The sequence below is a fragment of the Natator depressus genome, chromosome 11 (genome assembly GCF_965152275.1).
Source record: "Natator depressus isolate rNatDep1 chromosome 11, rNatDep2.hap1, whole genome shotgun sequence".
Taxonomy (NCBI): Eukaryota; Metazoa; Chordata; order Testudines; family Cheloniidae; genus Natator; species Natator depressus.
The window spans coordinates 2,731,643-2,748,149 of NC_134244.1; the positions used below are offsets into that span (position 1 = coordinate 2,731,643).

Below are 16,507 nucleotides of genomic sequence, written 5' to 3' on the forward strand. Positions count from 1 at the left end.
CAGTCAGGAGCCCCTGGAAGTGCTTCGTCACACAGAGCCAGTCAAAGCCGAGGGCCTTATTGGAATTTTTTAAAAAGATTTTGGCCTTTGAATAAGGAATTGGGAACCACAAATAACTGGGCCTAAGAAATATAAGAACGGATAGACTGGGTCAGACCAATGGTCCATCTAGCCCCATATCCTGTCTTCCGACAGTGGCCAGTGCCAGGTGCCCCAGAGGGAGTGAACAGAACAGGGAATCATCAAGTGATCCATCCCCTGTCGCCCATTCCCAGCTTCTGGCAAACAGAGGCTAGGGACACCATCCCTGCCCATCCTGGCTAATAGCCATTGATGGATCAAGCCTCCAGGAACTTATCTAGTTCTTTTTTGAAGCCTGTTATAGTCTTGGCCTTCACAACTGTGACGAAGCGGGACTGTTCTTAATGGTTCCTCTGAATAGTGTGGGGGTGCCTCAGTTTCCCCTAGGCAGTTCTTAAGTATCTAGGGGGTGGGATAAGGGGGTATGATCGTTGCAGAGCCCTAGAGGGCAGGTGTGTGCAGGGGTCTGGACACAGAGAATGGCCGACACCCTGTTTCCTGGCAACTGATGGCCTGGGCCCTTCCCCCCTGCAAGGTGAGAGCTAAAGGGTTGGAGAACAAAGGAATCAGGTGCCCTCCTGGCCCGGGAAAGGCGAAAGCCCAGAGGAGGAGGGGCTGGAGGGAGTTTCAGTTTGGGGCTGTCTGGGACATGGAGTGAAGTGCAAACGTGGTTGTCTGGCTCACTGGCCCCAAAATGGACCCAGCTGAGGGGTCCTGTTCTCTGCACCTACAAGCTCTGTGTTAGACCATGTTCCTGTCGTCTAATAAACCTCTGTTTTACTGGCTGGCTGAGAGTCACATCTGACTGCGGAGGTGGGGGGCAGGACCCTCTGGCTTCCCCAGGAGACCCGCCTGAGCGGACTCCCTGTGGGAAGGGCACGGAGGGGCAGAGGATGCTGAATGCTCCGAGGTCAGACCCAGGAAGGTGGAAGCCGGGTGAGCTGTGTGTCCTGCAGACAGGCTGCTCACAGAAAGGAGACTGCCCCAGAGTCCTGACTGGCTTCATGGGGAGCAGTTCCAGAGCATCGCACAGGGACTCCGTGACAACAACATCCTCTGGCAAGGAGTTCCACAGGTTGACTGTGCGTTGTGTGAAGAAATACTTCCTTTTGTTTGTTTTAGACCTGCTGCCCATTAATTTCATTTGGTGATCCCTAGTTCTTGTGTTATGAGAAGGAGTGAATAACACTTCCTGATTTACTTTCTCTACCCCAGTCATGATTTTAGACCTATTTCATATCTCCCCTTAGTCGTCTCCATTCCAAGCTGAAAAGTCCCAGTCTTATTCATCTCTCCTCATACGGCAGTCGTTCTATACCCCTAATCATTTTTGTTGCCCTTTTTTGAACCTTTTCCAACTCCAATATCTCTTTTTTGAGATGGGGCGACCACACCTGCACGCAGTATTCAAGATGTGGGCGTACCATGGATTTATATAGAGGCAACAATATTTTCGGTCTTATCTATCCCTTTAATGATTCCTAACATTGTTCACTTTTTTGACGGCTGCTGCACATGGAGTGGATGTTTCCAGGGAACTATCCACAATGGCTCCAAGATCTCTCTCTCGAGTGGTAACAGCTCATTTAGACCCCATCATTTTATTGACATCAACTCCTGCTTCAACATCAGCCCTGAGCAAAGTGAGGTCTTAGTTTTTGCAAACACACCCTGAGTTATCTCCTCCGATTCTGCCGACATCTGCGCTGGGAAGGAGTGGAGCACTCTGGGCCTGTGAAATAAATGCAACCAAATACAGTATAAAGGGAGGGAGAAATTTAACCTTCTGCATCTTAATCTCCCTTCTCACCCCCCCCCCCCAGCCCAGCTGTTCTCCCACGTTCCTCATTTTAGGACTGGCTGCTAGTTTATGGGTCAGGGAAGCCGAGGGGCACGGGGTATTCACCAAGGAACTGTGGGCTGATCTGGGGGGCTGCGGGGTGCTATGCAGAGTTGGCATAAGAACGACCATAGTGGGGCAGACTAATGGTCCATCCAACCTATCCTGTCTTCCGACAGTGGCTGGTGCCCAGTGCGAATGAACAGAACAGGCCACCATGGAGTGGTTAATGAACCATGGAGGCACTTAGAGGGGAGACCTCACCCTGTATGCATGACACCTCATCTTCCTCCTCCTGGGATCCTATGTGGTAATGATGGGAAAAGCCTCTTAGATCGCTCAGTCTGCATCTGAGCTAGATCCAGTATCTGTTGCCGCAGATTCAGGGGAGTGGGGGGAACAGCCTGCTGGGAGCCATAGGCTCCAGGGTCTCCCTGCTCAGAATTCGAAGGGAGGGTGGCTATGACCTGTTCTGTTGTGGGGGCAGCCCCGAGGTTCCTGGGGGCCCGGCAAGGTGGAAGGTTGCCCCCCCCCCCCCGTCACGGAGAGCCCAGGTCTCATCCCTGGTGAGCTGAACTGGAGCTCGTGGCAGGGAGGGCGCAATAGCAGGGCGCCAGGGAATGCAGTGGGATTGCTGAGCAAGCACAAGGGGGCTCCTAACCCGAGGGACAAGGGAGGGAATGGCCAGGTGGTCTCCTACGATCGAGTAGCCCCTGGCTACTGGGGTGAGAGCTGGGCTGTCCCTGGGGCTAGCCACCCGCTCTGCCAGACATAGCACCTGGATAGCAGGGGCTGAGCCTTGCTGAGCTACCTCAGTCTGTGAGTATCTGGGCCTGCCTGGTTCTCTTCTGAACAGCAGGGACTGTCAGAGCTTCGTGGGTGTCCACAGGACAGAGCTCCTGCCCTAAAAGCACAGGAGGCCCCTGTCAGCTGAGCTGAAAGAGAATCTCCCTTAGCTGCCAGCAGTAGGGGGCATATGACACACAGTTGACCAGTTCTGATACCCACTAGCACAGGGTAGGGAACACACCACGCACATGTCACACCCATTAGTTTATGCAAAGCGATCCCAGTCACTAACAGAGGACTGTGTCACGCACAAGCCAGGCCGGAGGTCGCAGGCGGGCTGGGAATCCGGCCAGATCCGCCCTGTGAACAGAAGAGGGGGGCTCCGTAAGCCATGGGAGCCCAGCGAAAACCAGGAGGCTGCGGAGGGGTGTTTTGTGCCTGTCTGACCTGGGTGACTCCCCTGAGGTGAGATGCCTGAGGGAGGGGGCAGCTGCTGCTGCTGGGGGCGGGGGTGGGGGGCCCGATCAACGGTGCACACCCTGCCCCACTGCACGCCCCAGAGGGTCCCCAGCGAGGCACAGAGGGGGGCTGCCGGGGGAGCTGTGAAATCCATCCCAGGGCTCTCTGCAGCGCCCCTCACCGCAGCCTCAGCCCCTCTCCAGCTGCCCCCTGCCTTAGGCTCTGGGCCAGCCCCGCTCGCAGCCCCCAGGGGTGGGGCAGCCCATGCCCAGCCCCCCTGCCCTGCGAACCGCACCTCTCCCCACTGCGGGGTCCCCTCCAAACCCCACCCCGAGAACACGAGTGGAGGGCCGCCTCCCCCACGGGACCGTGACCCACTCCTGGCTGTCCTGTCCCTTTAAGAGGCGGGGCGGGCCCGGTTGCTGCGGAGACCGTTGGATACATTGCAGGCGAGCGCCACGCGTGGGGGGGTGGGGAGGTTCCCAAAGCCACGTGGGGTTTCCCCCTGGCCAGGGGTTTCGGGGTCACTCCGGGCTCTGCGTGTGGCCCTGGGGGCGGGCTCCTTGTGAGCCCTGAATGAAGGGTTAGGGGCACTCCCCTGGGGTGGGGCTGGGGGAAGGGCCCGATCTGGGGCTTGCATGAAAAAGGGGGTCCCCTGGGGTCATGCGCATGGGGCGGGGGGGTGCTCCCTCGGGGGGCTGGGTGGTTGTGGGGAGGGTTCCATCTGGGGCTTGCATGGAGGGCTCAGGGGGTGGAGGCCTGGATGGGGGTCCCTCCCCGGTGCCGTGCGCAGAGGGGTAGGGGCGATTCCCCTGCGGCCATGCACAGGGGTCTCACTGGTTCTCCCGCACAGGGCCTCCAGCCGTGGGGGTTTTGAGCTGACTCCTCTGACTTTGAAAGCGTCGCCTGGCTCTTCGCCAAGGGATGGGTGACGCCGACTCGCCAGCGCGGGTGCAGAGGGTCCTAGCAGCCAGCGAGGGGGCCACTGAATTCCTCTCGCTCATCGGTGGGTGCTGCTCGGGTCGCCGTTATCCGGCGGGGTGAGGGGTTCGCTGCTCAGCCGCGGTCGCCCCCCGTGATGGAGGGGAGCCTGTGAACACGTTTCCAGCCGCTCACCTGGCCCCCTGTGGCCCCGTGCAGAGCCATGTATGCTGCTGGCTGGGTGCGGGAGGTGGTATCGTTTGCTGGACCAGCTGCTGTTGGTGAAAGAGACACGCTTTCGAGCACCGCGGCGCTCGTCCTCGGGGCCGGGTATGTGGACGTGTGACTTTGCCGGCAGAGCCGTGTCTGGCCGTGAACATCTGACGGCAGAACCTGCCCGGTGCTGGTGCGCCAGGGGTCTCGGGCCCCGGCCTGTTTACTGGCACCCGTGTCAGTGATTCTGGGGTGACGTGGGAGTCTGGTGCATGCAGTGCGCTTAGCGTGTGTGTGAGACCGTGTCGTTCTCTCGTGGCTGGGCCCAGGGACTGGAACAGCCTCTGATTTACAGCTAACGCAGCTACTCCATGGCACGAAGGGTAGCGGCCTGTCTGTGGCGCGCACCGTCCCAGGCTGCACCAGAGTGTCACCGTCTGACAAGCGAAACTGTTACTGCGTTTCTTTTAAAGATCATTAGGTGACGCACTGAAGAGTCAGTCTCCTATCTGGCCTCCCATCTGTAAGGGATCTTTACTGGGCTCCCCAGCCTGCCTTTACTCCCCCGCACCGCCCCAGTCCCCGCTGCTCCTCTCACTGTGCTCTGCAGAATAATAACAGTACTTTGTACTTATGTTGGAGGATCGCAGAGCCCTTCCCAGCAATAATTAACCCTCAACAGCCCTATGAGTGAGGGGTTTGGGAGGCAGGAGACTTGGATTCTGTTCCCAGCCCCAGAGACTTACTGGGTGATCTTGGGCAAATCACGCCCCCCTGCTGTGCCTCGGTTTCCCCCATCTGTGAAATGGGAGTAATGAGACTTCTCCCTGGCACCGAGGGATTGTGAGGAGGGTTGGTCACAAAATGTTTTTTTCCCCCTCCCTATGGAAAATATCTGTCAAGTTTTTGGTGAAAAATTGGAATCCGAACTGCTGCTGCAGTGTCTCTTGGGTATTGTAGTTCCGATGCGTCCCGCTCCTATTCCCCTCTATTGTCTGGGCTCTCTGGTCAAACTACATCTCCCATGGTTCCCCATGGTCTCCCCTCTCAGGGAGGGGTGCATCAAGGAGAATAGGAGCGTGAGTCTCCCAAACTACAACTCCCAGGAGGCACCTCAGGAAAGGAACTATTTCAGTTTTCAGGAATTCAGTTTTTTGATAAAGAATCAAAAGGTGGAAGGCAGGCACTTTCCGTGAAAAGCTGAATTTTCAGTTTCCATGAAGAATTTTCAACTTGCCCTAGTTGTGAAACTCAGCTATTTCCAGTTTGCTGTGTAAACTCAGATGATTATTATTTTATTACTATTCTGTTAGGGGAATACTGCCATCTAATTTTATGGCGAGGTAAACTGAGGCAGAGAGAGAGGTCAGGTGGCAAGACAGTGATAGAACTAAGAACAGATCCCAGGACTCCTAGTTCTCCGAGCCCCCTCTCTTGCCTCAACATCACACTCCCCAGCAAGAGTCAGAAACGGAACCCAGGAGTCGTGACTCCCGACCCCTCCTCCAGTTGCCGCAGGTGCTGGAGTTGATCACGTTGTCAGCATCCCACTGTGTATTCTTCTGGTTTCACTTCTGCCTGAGATGCTGCTGTGGCTGATACCCCATCTCTTGAGGTTGCTGTGGTTTCGATTACAATGGTGCATTTGTTGTGGCTTTCGCTAAATGCCAACTTCCCTCCGGTTGCAGCGAGGGATGCCCACTCGCACCTGCGTGTTTTGTAGATGTCAAAGATAGGGGAAGGCTGGGTTGGGACCATCCCCAGGGGTCAAGGCAGGGTTGTCCTTCACAGAAATCTGTGTTAGCAAATGTTTCCTGCTAGCCTACCTGTCCCTTTGCTCTGCCCCATCCCAATCGATTGACAATCACCGTGAAGATAATAAGGTGATAAGTAATAGCATGGATTTGTCAAGAACAAATCGCATCAAACCAACCTGATAGCTTTCGTTGACAGGGTAACAAGCCTTGTGGATGGGGGGGAAGCGGTACACGTGGTATATCTCGACTTTAGCAAGGCTGACCTTCTCATAAACAAACTAGGGAAATACAACCTAGATGGAGCTACTTTAAGGTAGGTGCATAACTGGTTGGAAAACTGTTCCCAGAGAGTAGTTATCAGTGGTTCACAGTCAAGCTGGAAGGGCATAACGAGTGGGGTCCCGCAGGGATCAGTTCTGGGTCCAATTCTGTTCAACATCTTCATAAATGATTTAGCTAATGGCACAGAGAGTACACTTGGATAGTTTGCGGACCATACCAAGCTGGGAGGGGTTGCAAGTGCTTTGGAGGATAGGATTAAAATTCAAAATGATCTGGACAAACTGGAGAAACGGTCTGAAGTCAATAGGATGATATTCAATAAGGAAAAATGCAAAGTCCTCCATTCAGGAAGGAACAAGGAGTTGCACGCATACAAAATGGGAAATGACTGCCTAGGGATCTGGGGGTCCTGGTGGATCACAAGCTAAACATGAGTCAACAGTGTCAAACTGCTGCAAAAAAAGCAAACATCGTTCTGGGCTGTATTAGCAGGAGTGTTGTCAGCAAGACACAAGCAGTAATTCTTCCGCTCTACTCCGTGCTGATTAGGCCTCAACTGGAGTAGTGTGTCCAGTTCTGGGCGCCACATTCAGGAAAGATGTGGACAAATTGGAGAAAGTCCAGAGAAGAAGAAAAAGATCTAGAACAGTGGGCTCCAAACTGGGGTGCACGAGATGATCCCAGGGGGTGCGTGGCATCAGGAGCACCGCCGGATGGCACTCCACCGTTTTTTTCCCTTCGGCGGCAGCTCTGCACATCCACGGCTGGTGTTCCCCTCCGGCGGCCCGCCTGCGGTAAGTCTTCCGTTCTTCACCCTGAGGATGCGTGAGCCAACAAGTTTGGAGACCACTGGTCTAGAAAACATGAGCTATGAAGGAAGATTGAAAACATTGGGTTTGTTTAGTCTGGAGAAGAGAAGACTGAGAGGGGACAGAAGAGTTTTCAAGTACATCAAAAGTAGAGAAAACTTGTTCTCCTTAACCTCTGAGGACAGGACAAGAAGCAATGGGCTTAAATTGCAGCCAGGGCGGTTTCGGTTGAAGGAAAAACTTCCCAACTGTCAGGGGAGTGCAGCACTGGAACAAATTGCCCAGGGAGGTTGTGGAATCTCTGTCACTGTAGGATTTTAAGAACAGGTTAGACACACACCTGTCAGGGATAGTCCTGCCATGATTGCCGGGGACTGGACTAGACCTCTTGAGGGCCCGTCCAGTCCAGTCCTACATTTCTGTGATTCTGTGATCATTCTGACTGCAGTACTGCCTTCCCCTTGGAGTATGTCAGAGAATCCATCTCACTCCTTGAGATATTTGCCATCCCTTCCCCACAACCCCTTGGCCAAGTGAGACAGAGCTTGTTAAATCTCTCCCCCTGGCTTGATCCCTCCAGATCGCTGATCAGCCCCTCTCACTCTTTTCTGAACTCCCTTTCATGTGTTTACTGAGGACCCCACAACAAACACACCTTTGTCAATGTGGGTGCACCGGAAAGACTTCCATCTCCATGGCGTGCTTAGGAGATGGGTGGTCTTGTGACTAACAGACAGGACTGAGAATCAGGACTCCTGGGTTCTCTTCCTGGCTCTTGAGAGGAGCAGGGTCTAGTGGTCAGAGCAGGCACTGGGATTCAGACCCTCTGCTCTACCGCAGCCTTCCTGTGTGACTTTAGGGCAAGTTCCTGGCTCCTGCTGTGCCTCAGTTTCCCCATGTGTTACATAGCACCGTAACACTGACCCTGCCTTGTGGGTCTCTGAGGCTTTACTAATGGATGTTTGAGACCCTTGGTCAGGCAGAAGGAGGGAGGAGTAGGGTTGACTTTTTGTCGGGGGGGAGGGGGCATCTAGCCATACTGGGGGCTTTGGGAGGAATGGATGGAGCCCCTGGAGGTCTGGGTGTGGCAGTGACCTGGCGTCGTGTCCTGTCTCCCAGGCGCGGAGGAGTTGAGCCCCTGTCTCTTCGCGGAGTCGCTGGTCATGGTCTCGGAGAGCGGCCAGCCGCTCGGGCAGTTCTCGGTTTCGGTGCAGCCGGCCTGCTATGAGGAGCAGGGCGGGCAGGAAGAGGACTGCTTTCTGGTCCGCGCCGCCAGCCAGAGCACCATCAACGAAGTGCCCTGCGGCTCCTCCATCACGGGTAGGCCTAGGAGGCGCTGCTGAGCCAGTGTCTGCAAGGGGGAGCGGGCTGGGGCAGGGAGACACCGGCTTACGAGATGCCAGATGGGCCCTGATTTCTCTCCCTTCCTCCCCAGCCCCTCTTGCTCTGGTGAGGTCCCTCATCCCAATCCTCTCAGCCCCACGTGCCGAGACGAGATGCAAGTGCTGCCCAGCCTTGGCCCATTGGTGCCTGCGATCTGGCTCCGGCAAGAGGCAGGAGTGGCCGTAAGCGCCCGCGGGGGGCAGGAGAGGGGGGTCGCTCCTGGGGATCGCTGTCAGCCTCGGCACCTCCAGGCCTGACCCTCGCCAGCTGGCCCACACCTCCTTCCAGCGCTGCGGCCTGGGGCCCTGCACCCGCGGCTGGCGCCCCGCAGATCACCAGGCGACGGGCGTCGCTCATGAGCGAGACGAGGTCTTGCACCTGCCAGCGCTCCCAGCCCCTGCCCGCCTGTGGCCAGGGGACTGGGGGACCCCGCCCTTGCCCCCTCCAGCACGGCGCATGCAACCATTAGGACATCCCAGGAAACTCCCTCCATTGGCCGCCAAGAAGGAACGACAAGGATTTTTCCACTGTCCCCAGAAGTGAAAATGGGCCGGTCCGTGGCATGGAGATCCGGACACGCGGTTCTGGGCCTGAATGTAACTGGCTCCCACGAGTGCTGCTGAAGGTGCCGAGAGGCAACGGCGCAAACAGGTCCACGGCCAGCTGGAGCACGTGGACAAATAGTCCCACCCTGGTGGTCCTGTTGTTCTCATAGGGACATCTCTCCGCTGGGATCCGCCCGGGGGCAGCCGTGGGCAGGGGCTGGGCAGCGGAAGGCAGACGGGGCGCTGGGACTCCCTGAAATACTGGGCAAGCCCTGGGCTCCCGGTACATTTCCAAGGCGCCTGCAGTCAAGGCCGGAGGGACCAGGCTGGGCCAGCGGGCGGGATGGCGGGGAACTCTGGCGAATGGAGCTGATCTGGGCTGAGCGTAGTTTTTGTTTCCTCTCCATCAGCTTATATATCAAAGCGGCTGGAAACCCTGGAGCAGCATCAGCATGAATACGTGAAGGTAACTGCCCGGTCGCCGGCAGAGGGCAAGATAAACCCGCTGTTATCTGGCTCCTTCGCAGCCTTGCCTTCCCCGAGGTAGATCTCCGGAGAGGTCCCTGGCCCCCTCAGCTGTCCTCTCTGGGCTGGAAGCACTGTCTTGGGACTTACCCAGCGAGTCGGGGTTCAGCTGGAATTAGAACCTGGATCCTGCCTGCTTCTCGCCCCGGTGCTCCACCCACCGGCGGGGGGTGTTTCTCTCTCCCTCTTCTTTATGGGGTAGGTGGCTCCGTGCCCCTCCAGGAGTCACTGGCCCCTGCGGCAAGCGTCCTGTCTCAGGGCAGAATCGCAGCGTTCACAGTGGTTCCTGCGCTGCGGATGATTGGCAGGAGAGACAGCTGGGCCGCTGCTGTTCTGGGTCAGATCGCCGGTCCATCCTGCCCCCAGACACCCTGGATTTGGCCATCGCCCCGGCTTCTCTGCCAGCACCCCTCCTGGATCAAACCATTGGTCTCCATGGCCTGGCACCATGCCTTGGACAATGGCCAATACCTGTGTCTTCAGAAGGTGGAACCTGCCATGATGCACCGGGCCAGTCATACAGTGCTGCCCATGGAAACATCCTTCCTGATCCCTGCAGCACTGAAGCATGAGGGTTGGTCCCCTTCTCACTGGGTGTCTGAGTGGGGAACAAGCAGATGAGCCACTCTGGATCCAGGCTTTATTGAAACAATGAGATGAGACCCCAGGAGGCCGGATTGTCCCCAGAGGGGATATGTCCCCAACACCCCTGGCCATAGCAGCCTACACCCTGCCAGGTCCTGCACCCCTGCCCTGCATGCCTCGCTTTGCTGTATTTGCTCCCTCTTGCAGTTCAGAGACCACCCCCTGGACAGAAAGACCCACGTAGTGAAGCGCGGAGGCAGGCTGGTCGTCACGAAAATCATTGAGGAAGGAGAGGTGAGGGGGGGGGGGATTGTGTCTGCAGGGATTTGAAAGCCTGGCTGGCCCCCTGCAGAGCGCTGGGGTGGGGAGCTCCATATAGGGCTTCCCTCCCCATCCCACACACCCGTTTGTCCTGAAAAATGCTCTCAGCCCTGCTAAGCCTGTTCCACGGGCTGCGGCTGTCCCATGGCCAAACAGCAGGGGGCGCCGTCGCCTGCGCCCGTCCGTGGCTCCCGCTGCTGGTGCTGGCGGAGATGGGGGGCAGAGGTGGGGGGCAGGTCTGGCTGCACTAACAGGGCAGCCTCAGGGTCTTGCCCCGGGTGCTCTGAGTCAGCAGTCGGGGGGGGTTCATGGCCCCCAGCCTCGGAGTGTGGCTGGCAAGTCTCACTAGGGGCGCAGGTTTCTGTGGGGAGAAATAGGGGGCAAACCCCAAAGCACAGGGCCCCGATCATCCTAGGGCTCCCTGCCTGGGGTTCCTTAGCAGGAGGGGGCCCCACCTCCCAGCAGCAGCTCAGCGTGTGTCACGAGCAGGGCCAGCCTGGGGTCTCGGGAGCTGAGCTGCCCCCTCCCTGCGGCCCCGTGGTTGCCAGTGAATTTCTTCCTCCCTCTTGTTCCGGCGGCTGGGGGTGCAGGCCCGTTGCAGAGCCAGCCTGGGATGCTGGGTCCTGGGGATCCCACGTGCCAGGCTGGGTCCCCGTCAGTCCCCTCCCCCCCATTTCTCTGCAGCATGAGGTCCAGACCCAGAGCTTCTCCTACAACTGCGCCTCCCTGCAAGGCCTCGTCTCGGAAGCTGCCAACTTGCTGGTGCTGCGGGTGCTGGCCAAGCGCAGGGCTGTGCCCCAGGACACCTTCCTGGCCTTCGACACCGAGGCCCACGTCTGCACCTCCGCCTACGTGAGTGCTGCTGAAGCTGCCCTCCGCCCGGGCACGGCTGCACCCGAAAGGGTCTGCCCCAGGGCGGGCGGTTGCCCCACCCTGAGGGCAGGGACTAGGGGATCCTGTACCCTGATGGGGAAGGGGCTCCTAGACAGTGCGGTGCAGGCTGGGAGGGTTTAGGGAGATCCACTGGGGAGGGGGCCTGGGGACAGTGGGAGGAGAATTGGGGGTCATGGTGGGTAATCAGCAGAAGACAAGCTCCCAGTATGACCCTGTGGCCTAAAGGGCTAATGCGATCCTGGGCCGTAGAAACAGGAGTCCTGAGGAGGAGCAGAGACGTTCTCTCACCTCTGGACTGGGCTCTGGTGCGGCCGCTGCTGGAATCCTGTGTCCAGTTCTGGTGGCCACCGTTCAGGCAGGCTGGGGATAAATTGGAGAGGGGCAGAGAAGACCCACAAGAAGGATGAAAGGGTTAGAGAACCCGCCTCGTGGTGACGGACTGAAGGAGCCCCAGCCGTTTAGCTTAAGGAAGAGAAGGATAAGGGGTGACATGAGCGCAGTCTGTAAGTATGTACGTGGGGAACCCGTATTTTATAATGGGCACTTCGGGCTGGCAGAGCCAGGTCAAGACGATCCAATGGCAGGAAGTTGACGCCAGACACGTTCAGACTGGTAATGAGGCCTCCGTTTGTAGCAGTGAGAGGAATTCACCACTGGAGCAATTTCCCAGCCATCGTGGTGGATAATCCGTCACCGACAATTTCTGAATCAAGAGGGGCCTGCCCAGGAATAAAGACTTGGCTGCTTTTGGAGGGGCACTTTCTGTGCCCCCCGCAGCCAGAGGAGCTGGTCTTGGAATCTATGAATCTGTGACCTCCCTCCATGCCCTCCCCCATATCTCCTGGCCTGTAGCAGCTGAGGGGTGGGGTGGCTGGGGGGGCCACTATCCAGCCTGAAGGCTAAAAGGGCTTGTCCTGCTCCCTGCTTCTCTCACCCATCTTTCCCTCTGCAGACTGCCATGGGCTTCCAGAAGCAGCTGGTGGGCATGACGGAGGTGGAGGTGTTTGGGATTGAGAGGGCCGTGTGCCCGGACGAGGGCATCCCCATGACCTGGCAGTTCTACTTCCTCTCCGACGGGTAGGAGAACCCAGCGGCCCGTCACCCGCCCAAGCCCTGCTCGGCTCTCCCGCTCCCGGGGCCGCTCCTTAGCTCTCGCTCTGTGCTGGCAGTACCTGGCCCGTCCGCCTCTGCCCTCCCTGGGGCCTGGGAACAGCCTGCCTGTGTCCCTCAAATGCTGGGCCACCCTGGCACCTCCTTCCCAGGGGCTCGGCGGCGGGAACCTTGCTCCAGGGGTTTCCAGAGGTTGGGATTGCTTCCTGCCACTTATCTCCCAGGGCAATGGGGTCAGATTTAGTCTATGGGGGCGGGTGGGGGGTTCCAGATCCTGTCCTCCAGCCCCTGAGCCAGTCACCCGCTTTGTTTCTCAAAGGACATTGGTTATTAAACATCCCTGGATCCACACTAGGGGCAGTGCAGTTCCCTGGGCCTCTCGCCCCACTCCAGCTGCCAGCTCCCCTGCAGCCTTGCCGGGCCTGTGCAGATGACAATCAAAGCCGGGACCTTGTCGCCCCGCAGCAGGAGGGGAAGCTCCGTGCGCTATGGGGCTGCCATCGGCCGTGGGAGCCTGTCCACTAGAGGGCAGCGCGAGCCCATCCCTCCCTTGCCTGCTCTGATGGCCCGGGAAGGGTCACGCCAGGAGAGCACCCCTGCCATGCTGCTGAGCCGGAGGGCACCCCGTGCTGTGCAATGCGTCCTGGCGCTTCCTCCCCGTCCGTCGGCACAGCCGGGAGCCAGCCACACTCAGCCCCTTGGCCGGGGAGGCGACCCCACGGCAGAGAAACGTCTGGCCGCACAACTCCAGCTGCCCCCGGAGCGGTGGCGCCCGCCCACGCCCATGCACGTACGAGGGAATAACGAATCCACGGCACCCGTCTCTGCGCCAGGCGCGGGGGCTCCCAGGCCTGGGGAGGTGGAAGGTAACAGTGTATGGCCAGGTCCTTCACCCGCTCCTCTCCATCACCCAGACATTTGGCCCGTCGTGTCCAGGTTGGGTCCCCGGCCACCATGCTGCTCCAGCAGCTGCCCGTTCTCATCGATGTAGGTAAGGAGCCGAGAGGGGGTCCGGAGGTGGGGATAGCGTCATGGGCTGGGGAAGGGGGTCCTATGGTACGAAGGATACCCGGATCTGTGCCGGAGCTCTCTAAACCAGACTCCTTCTGATCCGGTTCCAGGAGCGGCTAGTCCCTCCCCAGGCTGCGGACGCGCTGTCAGACTGGGCGTGCGGGGGGTCACGGAGGGTTGGACACAGGCATGTCCCCATGGTGTTGGGAATTGCAGACCGTCATCCTCTTCTGCCGTCGCTGACCCAGGCACCAGAGGAACGGCCTTGTGGCAGCACTAAGAGAGCTGGCCAGCATGCGTCCCTGCTGCCCTCTGTGGCGTTGAATTGGAACCACCCTGCTGTGTGTCAGAGGCCCCATACTGCTGACAGCTAATGGGGACTCCTTGAGCTCACATCTTGGAGCAGGAGGCTCTGGGGCCCAGACCCTCAAAGGTAGATAGGCTGCTTACGCCCACTGATTTCAATGGGGATCTGAGCCTGAGCTCTCTTCCTGCTGCTATCGTGAGATGGCGCGGGATGTGCGGAATAACGGCGAAGCTAGGGTGGCCCATGGGATTGGTACAACGGACAGAGCCGGGTTAGCCCCTCCGGGTGCTGCTGGGCACAAGAGACACACTGGGCTCCCGCCCTAAACCCGTTTTCTGAATCCCGTGTCGTGAGACCTGCCCGCTCTCCCCGCTCTCCCCAGATGAAGCGGAGCCCCGGCCCGTCTTCGAGAAGAAGTCCCTGGACTGGGAGGAAGACGTGCAGCTTTATTCCCAGTTCCTGGACAGGAAGGTGAGTTGGGGGAGCGCGGGGCTGTTCTGAGGTCGGACCAGCCGCCCCCAGGCTGCAGCTCCCGGCATGGGGGGGGAGGCCGAGGGGATGTCTCTGGTCCACCCTGCAATGGAGATGCTTGAACGGCGGGACCTGAGAGTGCTGCAGCAGGGGAGAGGGAAGAGCGGGGGACAGTGGGGGGAAGCAGGGGTCAAAGCAGAACCAGGCTGGGTGAGGGTGCCGCGGAGGGTTTGCCCCAGCACCGGGAGCTTTGGAGGGGCGGCCGGAGGCTGGATTGCGCGTCTCGTCTCCCGGCCCTACTGTCGGCTCACTGTGTGGGCGGCTGCCTGCCAGTTCTGGAGCCGGGCGCAGGACTCCAGGCCTGCCTGATCGCCGGTCTGCCTGGAGATTGTGGCTTCCCTCCCTGCCCCCCCGCCCCCCGCGCGTTACCCCGAAGCCGCCGGCGCGAGGCTGATGGAGGCGGGGCCTCTTTCCCCTGGCAGGAGGAGCTGCAGGCCGGCCACGCCTCCTACGCCCGGCGCCACCCGGAGCTGCGCGCCCTGCTGGCCGACTTCCTGCAGCTCCTGCTGCTGCGCAAGCCCGACGACGTCCTCACCTTCGCCGCCGAGTTCTTCGCCCCGTTCGCCACCCAGCGCCCGCCGGGCAGCGCCTTCCAGGCCTCTGACAAGCCCAGCCCCTTCCGCGGCCGCGTGTGAAGGGCCGGCTGCCTCTGGGCATTAAACCGGCGGGTAGCAGCTTCCAAGCGTTGAGCTCTGTTCATTAAACCCGGGGCAGAAAAGGAGTCAGTGTGGGGCTGGGGGAGTCACTGCCAATGGGTCTAGGACGTCCTCCGGTCGATTACGTGGGAGGGGCGTAACCCCCAGACCCTCCGGCCTTGGACCACGGTGTCACGAGGCTGGTTCTGGCAGGACCCAAGGGAGAGCGCCAAGTCAGGACAAACTGCTTCAAGCTGGGCAGTCACAGCCCAGGGCTGGGGTTTCTGTGCCCACCAAGGCAAACCAAACCAGCCAGACAGAGAAGACTTTGGTTTTACCCCCCGGGCTAACCACAAGTCACACAAGCAATTCCCTTAGACACTCCGGTTTCCCAGTATCCCCACCAGGGCCACTCGGTATGGGGACAGATGGTTATGAAAATCAATACCCCAGTAAAAGAACAAAGGTTCTCTCGATCCCAAAGGACCAAGCCCCAGACCCAGGTCAATGTACAAGTCAGATCTTACCCACAAATCACGCTGTTGCCAATCCTTTAGCATCTAAAATCTAAAGGTTTATTCATAAAAGGAAAAGATACAGACGGGAGCTAGAATGGGTGAAATGGAATCAATGACATCCAGTGATGGCCAAGTTCTTGGTTCAGGCTTGCAGCAGGGATGGAATAAACGGCAGGTTCAAATCCAGTCTCTGGAGAACATCCCCAGCTGGGATGGGTCCTTCAGTCCTTGGTTCAGAGCTTCAGTGTAGCCAAGTCCCTCCAGAGGTCAGAAGCAGGACTGAAGACAAGATGGAGGAGCTGCAGCAGCTTTGTATAGTCTCTTGCCGTGTGGTCTCTGCTTTCTTTGTCCCAAAGACAAGCCGCCCATCCCGTGGCCTGGAAACACCTCAGAGTCCTGTCCATAGGCAGGTCCCTGCACACCTGGCTGAATCCCCAGGCGTATCTGCCTTCTCTCAATGGGTCAGTTGTGTCACTGATGGTCCTTAATGGGCCACCCAGCAGGCTAGGCAGAGCTGACACCAGCTTGTCTGGGGTGTCCCCCAGAAGCAGAGCACAAGTTTGAACTACAGACAGTACAGAGCCAATATTCATAACTTCAACTACAAAAATGATACACGCAGATAGACAGCATCATCCAGACCAGCCAACCATAACCTCGTCTGAGACACCTCATTTGACCCCCTTTATACAAGATTTGGTGCCACTACAGAACCTTGGTTGCAACAATGTTCTATACGGTCCCAGTTCAAGTCAATAACGTGACACACGGTCTGCCATGTTCGGACTAAGCTGCCGTGATGGGGAGAACTTGCAACAGCGCTGCTACGGCCTGGCCCCTTGGCTAACGGGAGCCCGTTGAGCGTATCCACATCCAGCACTGCTTCTGGTCATTGCAGCACCGGTGCAGCGCGGGTAGCCGTCCGCCAGGCCCCCAAAGCAGGGGTTGGTGGGTGCAGTGCTCCCCAGCGGGGCCGCGCCCCAGGCTGTTT

At 58.6% G+C, this 16,507-nt stretch overlaps 1 protein-coding gene and 1 long non-coding RNA gene across 3 annotated transcripts; one reads left to right on the forward strand and one right to left on the reverse strand.

The window, feature by feature from the left end:
• Positions 1 to 1,213: 1,213 nt before the first annotated feature.
• On the reverse strand, positions 1,214 to 4,835 carry LOC141995526 (uncharacterized). The gene is made up of 3 exons (XR_012641344.1): positions 4,286 to 4,835; positions 2,733 to 2,825; positions 1,214 to 1,813 (listed from the first exon to the last, which is right to left on the reverse strand). It is a non-coding gene; the product is annotated as an uncharacterized LOC141995526 (long non-coding RNA).
• Positions 3,061 to 14,998, forward strand: CATIP (ciliogenesis associated TTC17 interacting protein). 2 transcript variants are annotated; one of them, XM_074966762.1, is made up of 10 exons: positions 3,061 to 3,175; positions 4,023 to 4,175; positions 8,271 to 8,471; positions 9,490 to 9,545; positions 10,397 to 10,483; positions 11,195 to 11,362; positions 12,357 to 12,481; positions 13,429 to 13,505; positions 14,215 to 14,303; positions 14,786 to 14,998. In XM_074966762.1, exons 2-10 carry the CDS (start codon positions 4,094 to 4,096, stop codon positions 14,996 to 14,998), a joined length of 1,098 nt encoding a protein of 365 aa, XP_074822863.1. In that variant the 5' UTR covers positions 3,061 to 3,175; positions 4,023 to 4,093. The 2 variants fall into 2 exon arrangements, with proteins under 2 accessions (XP_074822863.1, XP_074822862.1); XM_074966761.1 differs by lacking the exon at positions 3,061 to 3,175 and adding an exon at positions 3,575 to 3,618.
• Positions 14,999 to 16,507: the final 1,509 nt, after the last annotated feature.